Source organism: Salvelinus sp. IW2-2015, linkage group LG25, assembly GCF_002910315.2.
Source record: "Salvelinus sp. IW2-2015 linkage group LG25, ASM291031v2, whole genome shotgun sequence".
In the NCBI taxonomy this organism is placed as follows: Eukaryota; Metazoa; Chordata; class Actinopteri; order Salmoniformes; family Salmonidae; genus Salvelinus; species Salvelinus sp. IW2-2015.
This window is the reverse complement of record NC_036865.1, coordinates 5,979,697-5,999,432: the sequence shown is the minus strand read 5'-3', so window position 1 is coordinate 5,999,432 and position 19,736 is coordinate 5,979,697. Positions and strand designations below refer to the sequence as shown.

The window sequence follows — 19,736 nt, the reverse complement described above, 5'->3', positions numbered from 1 at the left end:
CTCTCTCTCTCTCTCTCTCTCTCTCTCTCTCTACCGTACCTGCTGTCTTGACCTCTGAATGCTCAGCTATGAAACGACAACTGACATTTACTCCTGAGGTGATGACCTGTTGCACTCTCTACAACCACTGTGATTATTATTTGACCCTGCTGGTCATCTATGAACGTTTGAACATCTTGAAGAACGATCAGGCTTTAATAGCCAGTTACTCTTATAATCTCCATCCGGCCAGAAGAGGACTGGCCACCCCTCAGCCTGGTACCTTCCTCCAGGTTTCTTCCTAGGTTCCCTTTCTAMGGAGTTTTTCCTAGCCACCGTGCTTCTACGTCTGCATTGGTTGCTGTTTAGGGTTTTAGGCTGGGTTTCTGTGTAAGCACTTTGTGACATCTGCTGATGTTAAAAGGGCTTTATGGATGCCTTTGATTTGATTTGAATTCCTAGTCTCAAGACCATGTAAGAGATGAAAACAGAACCAGGCAACCGCTCTTTGATTTGATTTTGATGTGTCCATAATGATGAAATATTTCAAGTGCCTGTACCCAAGCCCCATGGGTACATCTGGGCTGGGCCCCTGTACTTACAGTTCTCTAAAATGTTATATTCTGGCAACTGAGGTAAGAAATTATATTATTTTAGTGGGCACACATTTAGCGCACCAAGGGTGTTATGTATGGCTCAGTAGACACTGTGTCAGAAGGTTCTTTTACACTTCAATTACTTTTCAGCATGACAGGGTCAGGTTTGCTTCGCCAACTTTTTAAATAGAACTTCAAGGCCAGTCATGATGAGGGACAGAATGAGCTGAGGTAGCCCATATTTAGAGCAAAGAATATACACTCTCCTGAACTATGGCCAAACAGATAGATGTGTTTTAAACATTTTGCCAATCGTTGTTGGAGAACTTAGCGCTGTATTCCTTTTTCGCTAGGTTTGTCTTCACCGTGTTATTGTTGTCGATACACCAATAATGTGCATTTTGTATTCATGTTTTGATGTGTGTATTTTCTGTCAATTCTGTAATTCAGGGCTCAGCTGTAAAAGCGACCTTGGTCCATGTTTATGAGAATATCTGACCAGTTTGATTTCTCCTCCAGATTGTCTCCAAAGGAATTCCCATGCATTCCAGAATGATCCACTCTTTGAACGGGACACAGTCTCCCATTCCTTATGGCAAGAAAGGCCAGGTAATTCTGCTGCTGCAATGCCTACACACATCACACTGCAAATCCCATTAGATAGATTATTAATACATTTGACAAGCAAGACAAAGGATGGCCATTATCTTGTAAAGCAGCAGTCTGTCAGCATTTTGTATTACTGATGTATAGTTACAGTAGATTAAATGCAGACTTGATTAGAGGCTACATTTGTCACTCCCACTCTTTCTTAGTTATCACTTTGTCGCTGTAGCATAAGACGCATTATTGKATTGTGGCATGGCATTTTGGAAAAAAGGCAATGGACGCTAATCCCACTCCAATTCAAGAATGACCTATAATCAACAGTTATTATAACAGCGCTCAGCACAGATTCCAGACAAGTTGTTGTTCAAGAGAGAGACAGGCCCCTTTAGCACTCTTTCATCATAGAAAATGCATGGAGACACAAACATGGGTCACTGGCCTCAGATTTACTATCTGAATCAACAGGACCTCTTCCATCCCAACAGGACTCTGAAAATCATTACGCTTGTTTGCAACAGGAAGAAAAGGGAATGCCTCAAATGAAGCAGGCCTTTATTTCAATCCCAGAATACTTGACATTTCAAATTAACACCTGTCTTAGGTTCTTAGGGTGTGKATAGTCAGTTCAACAAATAAATGGAATCAAATTTTATTGGTCACGTACACATAAATAGTTTAYCCTAAGGTCGAGCTTCTGAACAGTTTGGGCTACACACTGATGTGACCCCCCTGTTGAAAGGCGAGGCTCTTACAAACACGTACATGTCGGTTGTTTTGCTCTAGGATGCCCACAAGCCTCAGAAGCCTTGTCTGAATGTCCCCTGGTACCAGTTGAAAAGATTAATGGAAGCATATATGGATACTGTTCAGTGCCAAAAATAAAGGGTTAAATAGATTTAAAAAAGAAATAACAAATGTTTCCTGATCTTTCTTATATCTCTCAGATATAGGACAGACACTTCAGAACAAACTTCCTTTACATTTTTTGGGGGGGACTACCTGTTGTTCCATGTAGTGAATCTGTTATTCAATGTGTTTGTAGGGGCTAATAGCAATAAGGACAAAAATAAGGTTTCATCAAATAATTGTTTTATATATATTTTATACTTCAAAATTWAAAATCAAACAGCTAAATTATCCTTGGTATAACCTTCTTAAACCAATTCCATAAACCCCATAATGTCCCCCCCCCCCCCAATGTACACGGCACCCCCCTTGACCTCAGAAGCCCACCGTGACCAGTACAGACATGGGTTCAAATACTATGTACTCTTTAAAATACTTTGAGCGTTTGCTTCAGCCTGCCTGCCAGGTGGGTGGCATTAGTACTTTTTGGGAATTTCAACAAGCAAGCTTAATTAAGCACAGCTAAAGTATTTAAAATGATGGTATTTGACCCCAGGTCTGGTCCATTGTTGTCCCAACACACATGTTTAGTTCTGTSTCCACGATAGATGACATGAGCTGTAATTCCGCCCCCATAGTATAAAGGTTATGCTCAGCTCAGGACAGGTACACTGCAATGTGATGATGGAGGGAGGAAATCCCTACTGTGTACACATAGCTGTGATGTGTCTGATGTTGTATAGGGTTTATCCTCTGTCTTGTTCTGTCTTGAAAGACGAAAAACTACGATCGGTAATCCCTCTATCATTAGAAGTGGGAGGACAGGATGTCGGGAGCAATGTAGATGAGAGAAGTGAGAAACAAAAGAGAAAAGGCACAGTCAGACATAGAACAAAGGAATGGAAAATAATAATGGGAGGTCAGCTAGGTAGAGAATGGTGGTGGATGGAGGAGTGGAGGGGGGGGGGCAATATGGTAGCTAATTATATAAGTATTTCTTCCTTCCAGGAGGAAAGAGAGGGATTTTAACCTGCCCAGTTGTTCAAGTAGTAAGGACAAGATAAAAAAGGGCACTTCCGTTCCACTAAATAATTTATCCCATGCACGCAACACTTCAAAAGGTGATTTTAATCAAAGGCTTACTCATGCTATGATCTCAGTTCTTCTTACTAGACAATAGTCAAACTCCCAGATCCTGCTCACATTTCCGTSACTGACTGTTTTTAGACTCATCGCTTCCAAATGTATTTGAAATGTCTTGTTGACTGAAGTATGCACTCTTTTTGTATTAAAAGTGGTAGTGTCCGTGTAAAAGTGTCACATTATTCTGTGTAGGCCTAGTTTAYAGTTACAGTAACATCCTGTTCTCATTTCAGTACATCCTGTCTGTCGACAGAGCCAACCTCAACAAAGAACTGTTGTCAGGTAGGAGAATGAAATTCRTTATTTCCCATGAGTCCTGGAGAGCATGTCAGAACCTCAATATTGCATGTGCTTATTGAAAAGCTGTATCCTTATCCACTCATCTTGAATGGGAAATAGGCTCACCTTGTATTATCTACCTGTATGTCCATCTGCCATTTCTAAGATAGATGATTGAGATGAAGAAAAGTTGATCTCATCTTATGTACTTGTAAAAAGTACTMTCTAAAAACTCTTTGTAAAGTTTTAGGTTAAATAGAGATATGGTGTCTTTCCACTAACAGTGCCTTCAGAATGTATTTTTTACCCCTRGACTTTTTCCACATTTTGTTGTGGTACAGCCGGAATTTAACATGGATTACGTTGAGATTTTGTTTCACTAGCCTACACACAATACCCCATAATGTCAAWTTGGAATTATGTTTTTAGAAAATGTTACAAATTAATTAAACATGAAAAGCTTAAATGTCTTGAATCAATAAGTATTCAACCCCTTTTTTGGCAAGCCTTAATATGTTTCAGGAGTAAAAATATGCTTAACAAGTCACATAGTAAGTTGTGTGGTGTTTAACATGATTTTTGAATGAGTACCTCATCTTTGTACCCAACACATACAATTATCTGTAAGGTCCCTCAGTCGAGCAGTGAATTTCAAACACAGATTCAACCACAAAGACCAGGGAGGTTTTTCAATGCCTCACAAAGAAGGGCACCTACTGAAAGATTTTTTAAAAAGCAGACATTGAATATCCCTTTGAGCATGGTGAAGTTATTAATTATCCTTGGGATGGTGTATCAATACACTCAGTCACTACAAAGATATAGGCGTCCTTCCTAACTCAGTTGCTGGAGAGGAAGGAAACTGCTAAGGAATTTCACCATGAGGCCAATGGTGACTTTAAAACAGTTTGAGTTTAATGGCTGTGATAGGAGAAAACTGAGGATGGATCAAGGGCGAGAAAAGAAGGAAGCCTGTACAGAATAAAAAATATTACAAAACATGCACCCTGTTTGCAATAAGGCACTAAAGTAAAACTGCAGAAAATGTGGCAAAGAAATTAACTTTGTCCTGAATACAAAGTGTTATGTTTGGGGCAAATGCAACACATCACTGAGTACCACTCTTCATATTTTCAACCATGGTGGTGGCTGCATCATGTTATGGGTATGCTTGTCATCGGTAAGGAATAGGGAGTTTTTTAGGATAAAAAGACATGGAATAGAGCTAAGCACAGGCAAAATCCCAAAGCAAATCCTGGTTCAGTCTGCTATCCAACAGACACTGGGAGACAAATTCACCTTTGAGCAGGGCAATGACCTAAAACACAAGGCCAAATATACACTGGAGTTGCTTACCAAGACAACATTGAATGTCCCTGAGTGGCKTAGCTTATATTGTACAATCTAAATGTGCAAAGCTCTTAGAGACTTGCACAGCTGTAATCACTGCCAAATGTGATGTATTGACTCAGGGGTGTGAATACTTATGTAAATTAGATATTTCTGTATTTGATTTTCCCCCAAAAAACATGTTTTCAACTTGTCGTTATGGGGTATTGTGTGTAGATGTGTAGATATTTTGAATTCAGGCTGTAACACAACAAAATGTGGAATAAGTGAAASGGTGTGAATACTTTCTGAAGGTACTGTAGCTTAACCACTGACATTCTTTCAAGCAACCCTGAATTATAATACAGAAGATTTACCCTGGGTCTTATATATGTTCATGGTTCTCTTTAAAGTGCATGAAGACTTGGGRTGCGGTCCAAACACTTAAAAGACACACCCTCGTCCACTTACCCTCGCCTTATGCCCTTGGGGGAATCCCCGTCGCCATCTCGGAGGGCGGTCCAAATGATTAGCCAAGCAAGGGAAGTTTGCAACGTAAGCCCCTCAGCCTTCGTTTTTAGTCGGCTTTGTGAGTGTACAATTATGTTCACTCCGGGGCCTGAAACTCTGCATAATTCAATTCGCYACGATTGTACATCCGCTAAGAAAAGTCTGCGAAAACTTAAAAACAACATTAATGGAGAAGTCAACATGCAAGTATAAGTAAAAACGAATGCAAATAAGTTAGAAATTGTGCTACTAATGCACATAACGGCACAAACACGTCTCGTAAATATGTTTTTGTTTGGTTTTGGAAATTATAGAAATAAAACATTTTCCTTCTTCAGAATTTCCAGCTAGTCAGGCTAACGTTAGTTAGCTAATTAATTTGCTAGCTGGTGTTAGAGCTTTTCAAGGGCCTTTTTTTTGTACAAAAAATATGTTTGCCATTTATTTAATGAAGCTCCACAGCCTTGGGGTAGAGATAATGGGTTAGAGAGAGCATGGTTCTTCTGACTCCAATGAGACACATGGGGTTTCCTGTAATGAGCTTTCCYATAGTCTGTTATCAACGGTAGGACAGTTTCAGGCATATTGAATAAACTCTGWAGATCAAAGGGCTTTCTGTCACCATGTCTACTAAAATGTTGTTGACATGCGCACACACGAAGCTCTATACTCATTGTTTTAGTAGACTAGTGAATGTCGTATAACAGGCTTATGTAGTCGATCCTTGCTCCCCCGAACAAAAGGTTAACATGTGAAAGTCACATAACAGCAGTCGACTGTGTTTACTGACAGTCATCAATATATGTACAAGCCTGTAGCAATGGTTTTGTAAGGTGTTGGTTTTGTAATGTTTTTGTATACTTCTTTATTATTGTATATATTTTTTAAATTGGGGGAGGGGGGTAGATCAGCTTTAATATTGCAGATAGATTGTAGCTTCCATCAATGTGATTGTCTTCATCATTTCCAATCCCCCATTCTTTTAAATACATTTTCCTAAATTATMTTCCCCCKCCCCCCCCCCCCCCACCCCCCTAATTGGAGTAAACTAATGGACAACAACACTTAGGCTTCTACTTCTAGCTTATACATACTATATACATTTTACGGACACAGTATATTTTTTACAATGGTTATCTTTTGTTTGTTTTTAGTCCCATCCTTCTGCTACCCTCAACCCTTCCCATCTATCTCTGAAGAACATCCAGTTTTCTATATCTATATATATATATTTTTTTTTTGTGCTGTGATGGTTCACAAACGTTTTAAGCCTTTCTATTCTCATAATTTCTATAGATTGTAAATTAAAAATACACATTTTTGCTAAGAGTATTATTATATTATTGATCAATTGACTATGACTTTTTAAATCACCCAGCAGTGCTATTTGCAGATTTAGCTCCAGGTAAATGTTCAAATTTTTCAGCCATTCCTGAACCTGAGACCAAAAACAAGCTACATATGTACAGTACCAAAACAAATGATCTAATGATTCTGTCTCTTCGCAGCAAAATCTGCAGAGCAGGGATGGTTGTATCCCCTATTGGTTGCAAGAACTTTGTATAATTTTGTATATTCATTTAAATAGTTAAAATGGTGCCGGAGCAGAAGGCAGACATTTTACGTGCCCCCAACCGATTGTGTTTTTTTTGTTTGTTTATCTGCGTTGTTTGTAACCTCTTTTTTTTACTATTTTTGTACATAATGTTGCCACTACCATCTCTTATGACCGAAAATAACTACTAGACATCAGGACTGCGATTACTCACCACGGACTAGCAGAATCCTTTTTCTTCTTTCACGACTCTGACGAGCCCGAGGCGGAGGATATACGGCTCCCTGGGGAATAGGCCCCGACCCCAGTGATCTGCGTGAAGAGGAGGTGGAGAAAGAGAGGCCGGAGGGCGGGCTGCCTTCTGAGGAGTAGGAGGCGATCGAATAAACCCCCACTTCCCTCAATTATGCTCGCAAACATGCAATCTTTGGACAATAAAATGGACGAGTTATTGGGAAGATTAAACTACCAACGGGACATTAAAAACTGTAACATCTTATGCTTCACGGAGTCGTGGCTGAACCGACGGACAAATATCAACATACAGCTGACTGGTTATACGATTGTACCGGCGAGATAGAACAGCGGCGTCTGGTAAGGCAAGGGCGGCGGTCTATGTATTTTTGTAACAACAGCTGGTGCACGATATCTAAGGAAGTCTCGAGCCATTGCTCGCCTGAGGTAGAGTTTCTCATGATAAGCTGCAGACCACAATTACCTACCGAGAGAGTTTTAAGCTAAGGACCCTGGGACTAAACACCTCCCCTGCAACTGAACCTGTACTTCCTGACGGGCCGCCCCAGGTGGTAAGGATAGGTAACAACACATCCGCCACGCTGATCCTCAACACAGCGACCCCTAGGGGTGTGTGCTCAGCCCCCTTCTGTACTTCCTGTTCACTCATGACTGCATGGCCATGCACGACTCCAACACCATCATTAAATTTGCAGATGACACAACAGTGGTAGGCCGATCACCGACAACAAGAGACAGCCTATATGGGGAGGTCAGAGACCTGGTCGTGTGGTGCCAGGACAACAACCTCTCCCTCAACATGATCAAGACAAAGGGTTGATTGTGGACTACAGGAAAAAGAGGGCGGAGCACGCCCCCATTCTCTTCGACGGGGCTGCAGTGGAGTAGGTTGAGAGCTTCAAGTTCTTTGTGTCCACATCACCAACAGACTAACATGGTCCAAGCACACCATGACAGTCAGAAGCGGGCACGACAAACCTATTCCCCTCAAGACTGAAAAGATTTGGCATGGGTCCTCAATCCTCAAAAGGTTCTACAGCTGCACCATCGAGACATCCTGACTGGTTGCATCACTGCCTGTATGGCAACTGCTCGGCCTCCGACCGCAAGGCACTACAGGGGTAGTGCGTACGGCCAGTACATCACTGGGGCCAAGCTTCCTGCCATCCAGGACCTCTATACAGGCGTGTCAGAGAAAGGCCCTGAAAATTGTCGAAGACTCCAGCCACCCTAGTCATGACTGTTCTCTCTGCTACCACACGATAAGACTCACGAACATCTAGTCAAATGCTACCCAGACTATTCACATTGCCCCCCCCCCCCCTCTCCACACCACTGCCAATCTCTGTTGTCATCATGCATAGTCACTTTAATTAACTCTACCTACTGTATATACTACCTCAACTAACCGGTGCCCCGCACATTGACTCTGTACCGGTACCCCCCTGTTTATATTGTTGTTTTTTTGCTCCTCTTTAATTACTTGTTGCTTTTATCTCTTATTCTTATCTATTTTTTGAAACTGCACTGTCAGTTAGAGCGTGTACATCACTGTAAGGTCTAATCCTATTGTGTAGACTTACCTATCGGGCATGTGACTAATAAACATTGTTAGTTTTGATCATCGTGTTGGTACAGTCGTACATGATTGTACTCTTCACTATCGCAATCTACATCACATTTTTTTATATGGACACATCGGGTCTTTAAATAAAGTATTTGATTTATTTTATCACAAATTTCTTAAACAATGTGGTTCTTTAATGCAGGGCCAACAGTTCCTTACTTTCTCCCCTTCTAATTTCCTCACTTTTACGTTAATCCTGCAATTAGTTAGTTGTAATTTTGAGATATTTCAATGTATTTTGTTAGCTGTTGCCCAGTGTGTTGCAGTGCCATGTAAGTCAACGGCAGAGAATTGTTTGTCATGACCGTGATATAAGATCTTTTTGTAATTCTTTGTTTTGTAACTGCAGCAGCAGAGACAGTATCCCAACACAAATCTGAACTTTGCCCACAAACTACTCGACTGGAGCACTGAAACAGGGGCGATGACCTTTGTCAGGTAAATAGTTACTAATCTCACACCACCACACGCACGCACGACGCACGCACACACGCACGCACGCACACACACACACACACACACACAACACACACACACACACACACAACACACACACACACACACACACACCCTCATATTCTTTCTCTCTCTCTCTTTCTCTCTTCTCTCTCTCGCTCCCTCCCCTAACATGTAAAATGGAGAACTAAGTTCTGTCTAAAATTGCCTTGTTCTTGCTTTATTATTTACGGTTGGTTCTCTGTGTTCCTGCATTGTATTTTTATGTGCCTTGTGTGTGTGTTAAACAGCATACAATGCCTTCAAAGGTATTCACACCCCTTGACTTTTTCCACATTTTGTTGTGTTACATCCTGAATTTAACACTTGATTAATGTAGCATATTGTTTGTCACTAGCCTACACACAATACCCCATAATATCAAAGAGGAATTCTGTTTTTTGAAAATGTTACAAACTGAATTAAACATGGAAAGCTGAAATGTCTTGAACCCCTTTATTATGGCAAGCCTAAATAAGTTCAGGAGTAAACATTTGCTTAAAAAGTCACATAATAAGTTGCATGGACTCACTCTGTGTGCAATAATAGTTTTTAACATGATTTTTGAATGACTACCTAATCGCTGTACCCCACACACCCTACACATACAAGGTCCCTCAGTCGAGCAGTGAATTTCAAACACAGATTCAACCACAAAGAGAAGGGAGGTTTTCCAATGCCTGGCAAAGAYGGCACCTGTTGGTAGATGGGTAAAAAATAAGCAGACATTGTAAATCCCTTTGAGCATGGTGAAGTTATGAATTACACTTTGGATGGTGTGTCAATACACCCAGTCACTACAAAGATACAGGTCCTTCCTAACTCAGTTGCCGGAGAGGAAGGAAACCGCTAATGAATTTCACCATGAGGCCAATGGTGACTTTAAAACAGTTAGTTATTGGCTGTGATAGGAGAAAARTGAGGATGTATCAACAACATTGTAGTTACTCAACAAAACTAACCTAATTGACTGAGTGAACAGAAGGAAGCAGGTACATAATAAAAAGAAACAGATAAAAAGGAACAGAAGGGAGCTTAGCATAGGCAAAATCCTAGAGGYAAACCTGGTTCAGTCTGCTTTCCACCAGACACTGGGAGATGAATTTACCTTTCAGCAGGACAATAACCTGAAACCTGAGTGMCCGAGTTACAGTTTTGACTTAAAACTACCAGAAAATAATAATGGGCAAATGTTGCCCAATCCAGGTGTGTAAAGCTCTTAGAGAATTACCCAGAAAGACTCACAGCTGAAATCGCTGCCAAAGGTGCTTCTACAAAGTGTTGACTCAGAGGTATGAATACTTATGTAAATMAGATATTTCTGTATTTAATTTTCAARACATTTGCAAAGAATTCTAAAAACAGGTTTCACTTTGTKATTATGGGTTATTATTAACTTAGGTAGTAGACGGTTAGTGCACAAGTCCTTTTTATAATTAATTACAAACCGACAACTTTATTTACATTGACGTTTTTACATGATCACATTTGATTACACATTTTTGTTAACTATAAATAAGGCTCATCATGAATAGCATCTATCTGRGGAATAATGTTCGTACTGTATGGTGTGTCTTAGGGCTGAAGGTGCTAAGGAAGAGATCCAGGCAGACTTGATTGTGGGATGTGATGGAGCGTTCTCTGCCATCCGGAAACAGTTCCTCCGTCAGAGCCGTTTCAACTACAGTCAGACCTACATCCCCCATGGGTACCTGGAGCTCACCATGCCCCCCATCAATGGAGAGGTTGGTCCTCTGATGCTCAGAACATGGCACAGGATCAGACCTGGGGCAATATTCAAAAACAGTCTCGGAGTAGCAAGGCTAGGATCAGTTTAGCCTTTTAGATAATAATGAATAAGGTTATATTGAATGAGCTCTCCTGGTGCAATGCAACTAATGGTATAGTCCCAAAAGTGCATAGCCCACACATTCACCACTGGCTAAATAAAACGCTCAATGTATTTGAAAGAAAGCAAATACTATTTAAACCCAGATCTGCACAGGATGTTTTTATAGTTCATTGTATCACCATACCATGTTCATCACCATGTTCCATTAGGCACAGGGTGACATCTCATTTTGTATGTTGGTCACCTTTTGCTTGATGCAAAGCTGCTGTGTCTGTATATGATGTGTTTACGTCTTTATACTGTAATAATGCCCTCATTTAATTWACTTTGCCCCCAGTTTGCCATGAAGCCTAATTATCTGCACATATGGCCACGCAACACATTCATGATGATTGCTCTGCCCAACTTGGTGAGTGTAAATTAGAGACTGTATGTTTACCCCGTATGTCCATACTATATTTACCCTTTCAGCTTCATTATCAGCTGCTAAACTTGATAATAGAGCGTAGGCAAGTTTAAACATGTTGGAGAGATGCATTTGTGAAGTGTATACAGTAWGAGAAAATGTCTCTAAAATAGTCTCTAACTAATGGCTCTAACTAATGTAAAAGACAATATGGACTCATTAGAATATGTCAAAATAATTAAACATTGGAGTGCATTCGGAAAGTATTCAGACCCCTTCTCCTTTTCCACATTTTGCTACAGCCTTATTCTAAAATGGGAAAAAAATWAAAATAAACCCCTCATCAATCTACACAAAATACCCCATAAGGGCAAAGCAAAAAAAGGGTTTTAGAAACTTACCTTACCTTAACTTACCTTACCTTACTTACCTTATTTACATAAGTATTCAGACCCTTTGCTATGAGACTCGAAATTGAGCTCAGGTGCATCCTGTTTACGTTGATCATCCTTGAGATGTTTCTACAACTTGGAGTCCACATGTGGTAAATTCAATTGATTGGACACGATTATAGTAAGGCACACACCTGTCTATTTAAGGTCCCACAGTTGACAGTGCATGTCAGACCAAAAACCAAGCCGTGAGGTCAAATAAATTGTCCGTAGAGCTCCGAGATAGGATTGTGTCGGGTCACAGATCTGGGGAAGGGTACCAAAACATTTCTGCAGCATTGAAGGTCCACAAGAACACAGTGGCCTCCATCATTCTTAAATGGAAGAATTTTGGAACCACCAAGACTCTTCCTAGAGCTGGTCACCTGGCCAAATTAAGCAATCGGGGGAGAAGGGCCTTSGTCAGGGAGGTGACCAAGAACCCGATGGTCACTCTGACAGAGCTCCAGAGTTCCTCTAGGGAGATGGGAGAACCTTCCAGAAGGACAACCATCTATGCAGCACTCCACCAATCAGTACTTTATGGTAGAGTGACCACCTGGCCAATACCCTCCCTACAGTGAAGCATGGTGGTGGCAGRATCATGCTGTGGGGATGATTAGTCGGGATTGAAGGAAAGAGGAACTGCGCAAAGTATAAAGAGATCCTTGATGAAAACCTGCTGCAGAGCGCTRAGGATRTCAGACTAGGGCGAAGGTTCAACTTCCAACAGGACAACAACCCTAAGCACACAGCCAAGACAARGCAGGAGTGGCTTTGGGACAAGTCTCTGAATGTCCTTGAGTGGCCCAGCCAAACCTGATTGAACATCTCTGGAGAGACCTGAAAATAGCTATGCAGCAATGCTCCTCATCCAACCTGACCAAGCTTGAGAGGATCTGCAGAGAAGAATGGGAGAAACTCCCCAAATACAGGTGTGCCAAGCTTGTAGCGTCATACCCAAGAACACTCAAGGCTGTAATCGTTGCCAAAGGGTCTGAATACTTATGTAAATGTGATATTTCAGTTATTATYATTTTTTTTAAACCTGTTTTTGCTTTGTCATTATGGGGTATTGTGTGTAGATTGATTAAGAAAAAAAACGATTTAATCAATTCTAGAATAAGGTTTTAACGTAACAACATGTGGAAAAAGTGAAGGGGTCTGAATACTTTCCAAATGCACTATATATCGCACCTAAGCTGTGCTGTATATGTCACAATAATGACATAGTCTATTTATACAGTATGTCATGTTGCAAAAGAGACTTATCACCGTTAGGAAGTCACAGTGTAAACAGGGTTATTTGACCCTTGACCTCAGAACATAGGTCTCCTGGTCCAGCGCCCGATGTTCACTTTACCAAAAATAAATTATTTAGTGACAAAACCTTTTTCACCATCTTCACATCTRAAATAGCCTGGGTCCCACAGGTCCAGCCCTACTTTTTAACAGATGTGAAGATTCAAAGAAAATGTCAGCAAAACATTTATAGCAGATAGTCAGTAATCCCATCTCTCAGCCTCCACAACTGCTACTATTAATACCATTATGATAGTTCTGCCTGACTGATTCAGAGAAAGCTGTTCTGTTTTGTGGCCAGGTTAAAGCACTRAATTCAAGGGTACATTAGTACTGTTACTCAGTACAGCCCCAGTGTGCATTGGGAGGACGGTGAAAAATGCCCTGCTGCCGGGGAAACGCCACGGTAACGCCACTCCTAGGACGCATGGGATAGGCTGGCCTGATGCTGATGGATAGCCAGGGCTGACCCGGCAGCTGCTAATACACCCACCATCATCATCTCTCTGCTCCACATCCATCAGTCCAAGTGGATTATCCATTTTGGCCAGCGAAGATCACATGACCATGTTGGCGTGGAAGTTGATGCATATTAACGGACTAAGTAATGGATTTGCCAATAAGCAACATCCATCAACTAGATGCATGGCATGTTAGCCACTCAGGGAGTTAACGGAAGTCATCAGGTCTCAAACAAGGTTACTGAGAGCATGGTTAACTGAATCCCCATTAATAAGAAAGTGCTCTCATTTCACACAATCAGGTTTTTTACTGCATAGTGTAAAAAATAAAAAACACGGCCTCCCAAGTGGCGGCGTCACTACAGACCCGGGTTCGATCCCAGCCGTGACCGAGAGACCCATGAGGCGGCACACAATTGGCCCTGCGTCGTCTGGGTTAGGGGAGGTTTTGGACGGCCGGCATGTCCTTGTRCCATCGCGCTCAAGCAACTCCTGTAGCAGGCCCGGGCGCATGCATGCTGACACAGTCGCCACTTGTGCGGTGTTTCCTCCGACACATTGGAGCGGCTGGCTTCCGGGTTAAGCGAGCAGTGTGTCAAGAACCAGTGAGGCTTGGCAGGGTRMTGTTTTGGAGGACGCATGGCTCTCGACCTTCYCCTCTCCCGAGTCTGTACGGGAGTTGCAGCAATGGGACAAGCCTGTAACTACCAATTTGGATATCACYAAAAAGGGGTAAAAAAAAAGAAAAAAGAATCAACTTTKTGTATTTAAATTGAAACTACTAAATCTAGATATAAAGTATGTAGAAAAGATAGTGATCTATATATTTTTTTATAAGAAATATTTGACAATTACCAATCACTAAAATAAATGCTAGACAAAATCGATGAATTCAGGAGTATTGATTTTGTTTAAATGTTTGAGCATAAGAACACAGCATTAGCCATGGCAAAATGTATAGAATTGCAGGAAGTTAGCTTTAACCCCCCRCTGCCACTCCCACAACCTAAACCCCTTTTTTGATCCAGATGTTCAGGCTTACTACGTTAATCTCCATATTGTTTGTTCTTAGGACAAGACTTTCACCTGCACACTCTTCATGCCATTTGAGGAGTTTGAGAAAGTTACCACGGGCGACCAGGTCATCAAGTTTTTCCAGAAATACTTTCCCGATGCCATCCCACTAATAGGAGCGTAAGTGACTTTCTCTCCCCCGTCCCTCCATCCTTACCTCCCTCATCCCTCCCTCTCCTTATCATTTTCCTGCATCAGGACAGCTCAAACAGCCGCTGTCTCTCGAGCGTGTAATTACTGACCCAACGGTACATGGCCTGGAGAGCTGAGTTTTCAATTTGAACTGAACAGCAAGTTGCAGTTGATAGTGAGATAGGACAGGGACGGGGTGGGGAAACAGCTGAGGTGTGTAACTCCTTTAGGTATTTTCAGGGTTGATTTGWAATGAGGCAGGAGAAACCGCTGAATTGCTGTTTACTTTTAGAATCACCCACACACAGTCTAAATTCACAGTTGAATTTGCGTATTTATTTTCAATTAGAGAATGTTACGCCTACGATATAACACCCCTAGCTCYGTGTGTTGTTTGAAGTCCTAGCTGCACTCCTCTGCCAATGCGAGCCTGAAAAATATAATTATATTCTCCTCTTATGAGATACAGTGGTTGAAAAGAGAGTATGGATAAGGTACTACAGTGCAGCTGTATATGAGAAATCAGCACGTACCACACTATGCATATCAATGTCATAGTGGTCATTCTGTGTCTCACAGGGAGGCTCTTAAGAGGGATTATTTCCATCTGCCAGCCCAGGCCATGGTGTCCGTGAAGTGCTCCCCATATCACTTTGGTGACAAGTGCGTCCTTATGGGCGATGCAGCCCACGCCGTGGTGCCATTCTATGGTCAGGGGATGAACGCAGTAAGTAGAAATATATGTAGTATATACAGAGTGGGACAGTGAGAGGGGGAGGAGGATGGAAGATATGAGACCTCCGTGGTCTCTTGTGGCTCAGCTAAGAGTATGGTGCTAGCAATGCCAAGGTCATAGGTTAATTGTATGCCACTCAACACATACATACTCTATGCTATTAATGCATTCACTGCACTCACTGTAATTCGCATTTGGATCAAAACATCTGCTCAGTGCCATAATTATTATTATAAGACATYTTGACTCAATGTCATTTGAAACATGTTGTTAACTCATCTTTCAGGGCTTTGAAGACTGCCTTGTTTTCAACGAAATCATGGACSAGCTCAACGAAGACTTCAGTGAGTAAACACACGTAATATTACAGACTGCAAGGCAAATATGCTTTGAAAGTCAGAACACCAGAGCATCAACATCCACGTTCCCCCTGACGCCTGCTAAATTAGTTTGTTTTGTTAGTGGAGCAGAYRARCKATGTTTCATTTCATGCACGTGTGCGTGTCTGAGGGTGTTTGGAAAAGGTAGACACATTTCCATTCTAACCAATTACGTATAATCTGTTCATTCTAAGCTATTTATAATTTTTATTTCAGGTGCTGTTCTGCCTGAGTACACCAGAGTCCGAGTCCCAGACGACCACGCTATTGCAGACCTGGCCATGTACAACTACGTCGAAGTAACGTAGTACCCATTTAGATATTAGTACTTAATGCAAAATCAATCACCAGGGTCTGAGGCCATTCATTAGGGCATGCTAGGGAAAAACGTTTTTAAATAATTTGCTTTGGAAAACAGAAATGAAGTCCAAGTAGTTCCTCTTTGTATTAGTCTGTCTTCTTTCATTTGGTGCCTAATGAATACGACCCAATTTTGCCATACACAACTACYGTGATCAAACTGTACGCCCAGATTTCAGCGACACTGGATCTATAGAACTATATAATGAAAAGRTCCATATAGATAATGAAACACTTTATTTAGAAGAGGGATGGTGATGACCTTCCAATTTAATGAAAGCACAAATATATATATGCCATTTAGCAGACACTTTTATCCAAAAGCAACCTACAGCCAGGAGTGCATTCATTTTCTTACATACGGCTGGTCCCGAGAATCAAACCCACTATCCTGGCATTGTAAGCACCGTGCTCTACCAACTGAACTACAGCGGGCCAATGTGAGCTGAATATCATATCTGTATAACATTATAGACTATCTACTTAGCGTGGCCTCTGTCTGCATCAATCAACAGCTTAACGGCCATTCTCATTGATTCGACATCATGTCACAATTATGGCTTTTACAAATGGATTAATATATATAATCTCCAGCATTTAATGAAGCCCCGCTGAATGAATTAGTGGCACCAAGAAGACAAGATAACACAAACACACTAAGACAGGGTGGTAAGGCAGCCTAGTGGTTAGAGCTTTGGGCCAGTAACCGAAAGGTTGCTGGATTGAATCCCTGAGCTGACAAGGTAAAAACCTGTTGTTCTGCCCCTGAACAAGGCAGTTAACCCTCTGTTTCGCCGAAGATGTRGGTTAAGACAGCCCCCCGCACCTCTCCGATTCAGACACTTTTCAGTTGAATGCATTCAGTTGTACAACTAACTACTGTAGGTATCCCCCCTTTCCCAAAGGCTCTCTGACCCTCATGTGTTTTAACATACCCAATTAGCACAACTTATTAATGTCATTTCAATTTCATAGCGCTTGTCTTCCAAAATATCCAGAGAGAATATCCACAGGCAGAGCAGTGGGACGTATGTAAATGTACCTGTACTTGGGTTGGGGATTGAGTTGATTGAGTCTAGAGTAATTGACAGGAAGCCAGCTCTCTCTCTAACCGTCCGTCCTTTTAATCCATTTATCTGTGCACAAAGACAGCAATTGGTCTTAGTGTTACTCTCCACGTACATACTGTCACATTGGCGCTGTAGCCATTCTTGCCAGAGATCACACACGTGAAACACACACCCACAAACAACACCTTGGCAAGAGTCCTTCAGAATCATAAGAACACCTGATTACAGAGCGAAAGGTAGCCTTCGCTCCATGGACATGCTTGTGAAAATTGGCACCTATTGGTCTTTAACGAGCCTGCATTACCTGCAGTATCATAAAGCAGGTTTATGATACTGCAGGTAATGCATGTGAATGTCACTGCAATGACATGCATTACAGGAGAAATAATGGGTTTTTCATTATGATGAGCGCAGATGGTTCGATTTGCTAACAGATGTATTTTGTATCCTTCTAGATGCGGGCACACGTCAATTCCAAATGGTTCCTGTTCCGAAAATACGTTGACAATTTCCTTCACATTKTCATGCCAAGGACAATAATTCCCTTATACACAATGGCAAGTGTTTCCRAGTACATTTAAGTCCAGTTGGATAATACATTAAATTGAATACATTTTAATATGATTTTAAGTGTGCATTACTGCGAAGCATTGTAAAAGTCTCTTTCTGTGTGTTTCTGTGTGCATCTCTGTCTCTCACCATTCACTGATCCCAGGTTACATTTACCAGGACAAGGTACCATAAGGCGGTAAAACGCTGGCACTGGCAAGACAAAGTAAGAAAGGACATTGTACACGTTCATTTTACACTGTTCAAGGGTCTTTAAGTGCATACATCTTCTTTTATACAGTTCTGTTTTTTCTTTGTCTATCTGGCCTTTCTGACATTTTGAAAGGGCAAGTATTCGTTAACCTACTACTGCTTGAATATTGCTTTCAGAAATGTTTTCAAAAGCAAGATAAGAAAAAGGGAATTGATTCTAACCAGAGTGACCTAGGAAAGTTATAATGTAGAACACTTGTCTTGTTGCAACCAAAAAGAAGATACTGCTTATCCAGGCTGTATCACATCCGGTCGTGATTGGGAGTCCCATAGGGCGGCGCACAATTGCCCCACTGTCGTCCGGGGTTGGCCCGGGGTAGGCCGTCATTGTAAATAAGAATTTGTTTTTAACTGACTTGCCTAGTTAAACAAAGGTTAAATAAAAAATATTTTAAAAATAGTTCCCTGTCTGACAAAGAGATATGGTATGGTCGGTGGCTATTATGATTTGTAGGGGTTGAGATTGCTAGTCGAGCCTGTTGTCCCTGGCACTGATTCAAGTTGTCTGACCTGCCATCTTTGACGTTTGTCATAACAAATGGACGTGAGGTAATGTCAAGGAGAAGGGAGAGATAATTGTTGCTATAGCCAACAGTCTTTGAAAATAACATCACAGTGGTAAAATTGTACRTTGAAAATGGATGGATGGGATTTTTGGATTAATGTTGGAATTAAGTGGAAAATGAACTTGATTATCTTGTTCCCCTCAGGTGATCAACCAAGGCCTGTTGTTCTGCGCTGCAGTGACTGTCGCGGGAGGCTCCTACCTGCTAGTCAGATACCCCCCTAACATGCCAAACATCCCCACCGAGCAGCTGTGGTCCAGGCTGCAGGCCCTCAAGAGTCCCTTCTGAGMGGTTGTGGGTCATACCACTCCAACCCAGATAGAGGGGTGGAAACTGAGCTACAAACAGCAGAGATCAAATCAACTGATCTCAAAACAGATGGGAAAAAGACAAGTGTTCTGCGACCCAATTACCAATGAAATTTTGATCATGTACTCAATAAAGATTTAATTTACTGTAATTGAAGGCCTGTGGGGCACATTGTGTTAATGTATACTGAACAAAAATCCGTAAATATGTAAAGTGTTGGTCCCATGTTTCATGAGCTAAAATAAAAGAGCACAGAAATGTTCCATACGCACAAAAAGCTTATTTTTCTACACATTTTTTGCCCAAATTTGTTTAAATACCTGTTAGTGAGCATTTCTTATTTGTCAAGATAATCCATCCACCTGACAGGTGTGGCATATCAAGAAGCTGATTAAACAGCATGATCATTACACAGGTGCACCTTGTGATGGGGACAATAAAAGGCCACTCTAAAATGTGCAGTTTTGTCACACAACACAATGCCACAGTTGTATCAAGTTTTGAGGTAGCGTGCAATTGGCATGCCGACTGCAGAAATGTCCACTAGAGCTGTTGCCAGAGAATTGAATGTTCATTTCTCTACCATAAGCCGCATCCAATGCCATTTTAGAG

At 41.4% G+C, this 19,736-nt stretch overlaps 1 protein-coding gene across 1 annotated transcript in view; it reads left to right on the top strand.

The window, feature by feature from the left end:
- The window catches only part of kmo (kynurenine 3-monooxygenase), a 21,127-nt gene extending 1,740 nt beyond the window's left edge, over nucleotides 1-19,387 (top strand). Inside the window, exons 4-16 of the mRNA XM_070434879.1 lie at nucleotides 1,095-1,184; nucleotides 3,407-3,450; nucleotides 5,861-5,864; nucleotides 9,078-9,166; nucleotides 10,803-10,968; nucleotides 11,413-11,484; nucleotides 14,748-14,869; nucleotides 15,461-15,608; nucleotides 15,904-15,961; nucleotides 16,214-16,296; nucleotides 17,883-17,984; nucleotides 18,143-18,202; nucleotides 18,960-19,387. Of these exons, the coding sequence (XP_070290980.1) occupies nucleotides 1,095-1,184; nucleotides 3,407-3,450; nucleotides 5,861-5,864; nucleotides 9,078-9,166; nucleotides 10,803-10,968; nucleotides 11,413-11,484; nucleotides 14,748-14,869; nucleotides 15,461-15,608; nucleotides 15,904-15,961; nucleotides 16,214-16,296; nucleotides 17,883-17,984; nucleotides 18,143-18,202; nucleotides 18,960-19,103 (1,182 nt within the window). The 3' untranslated portion in view covers nucleotides 19,104-19,387. The remainder of the gene's footprint in view (nucleotides 1-1,094; nucleotides 1,185-3,406; nucleotides 3,451-5,860; nucleotides 5,865-9,077; nucleotides 9,167-10,802; nucleotides 10,969-11,412; nucleotides 11,485-14,747; nucleotides 14,870-15,460; nucleotides 15,609-15,903; nucleotides 15,962-16,213; nucleotides 16,297-17,882; nucleotides 17,985-18,142; nucleotides 18,203-18,959) is intronic.
- The last annotated feature ends 349 nt before the right edge of the window (nucleotides 19,388-19,736 follow it).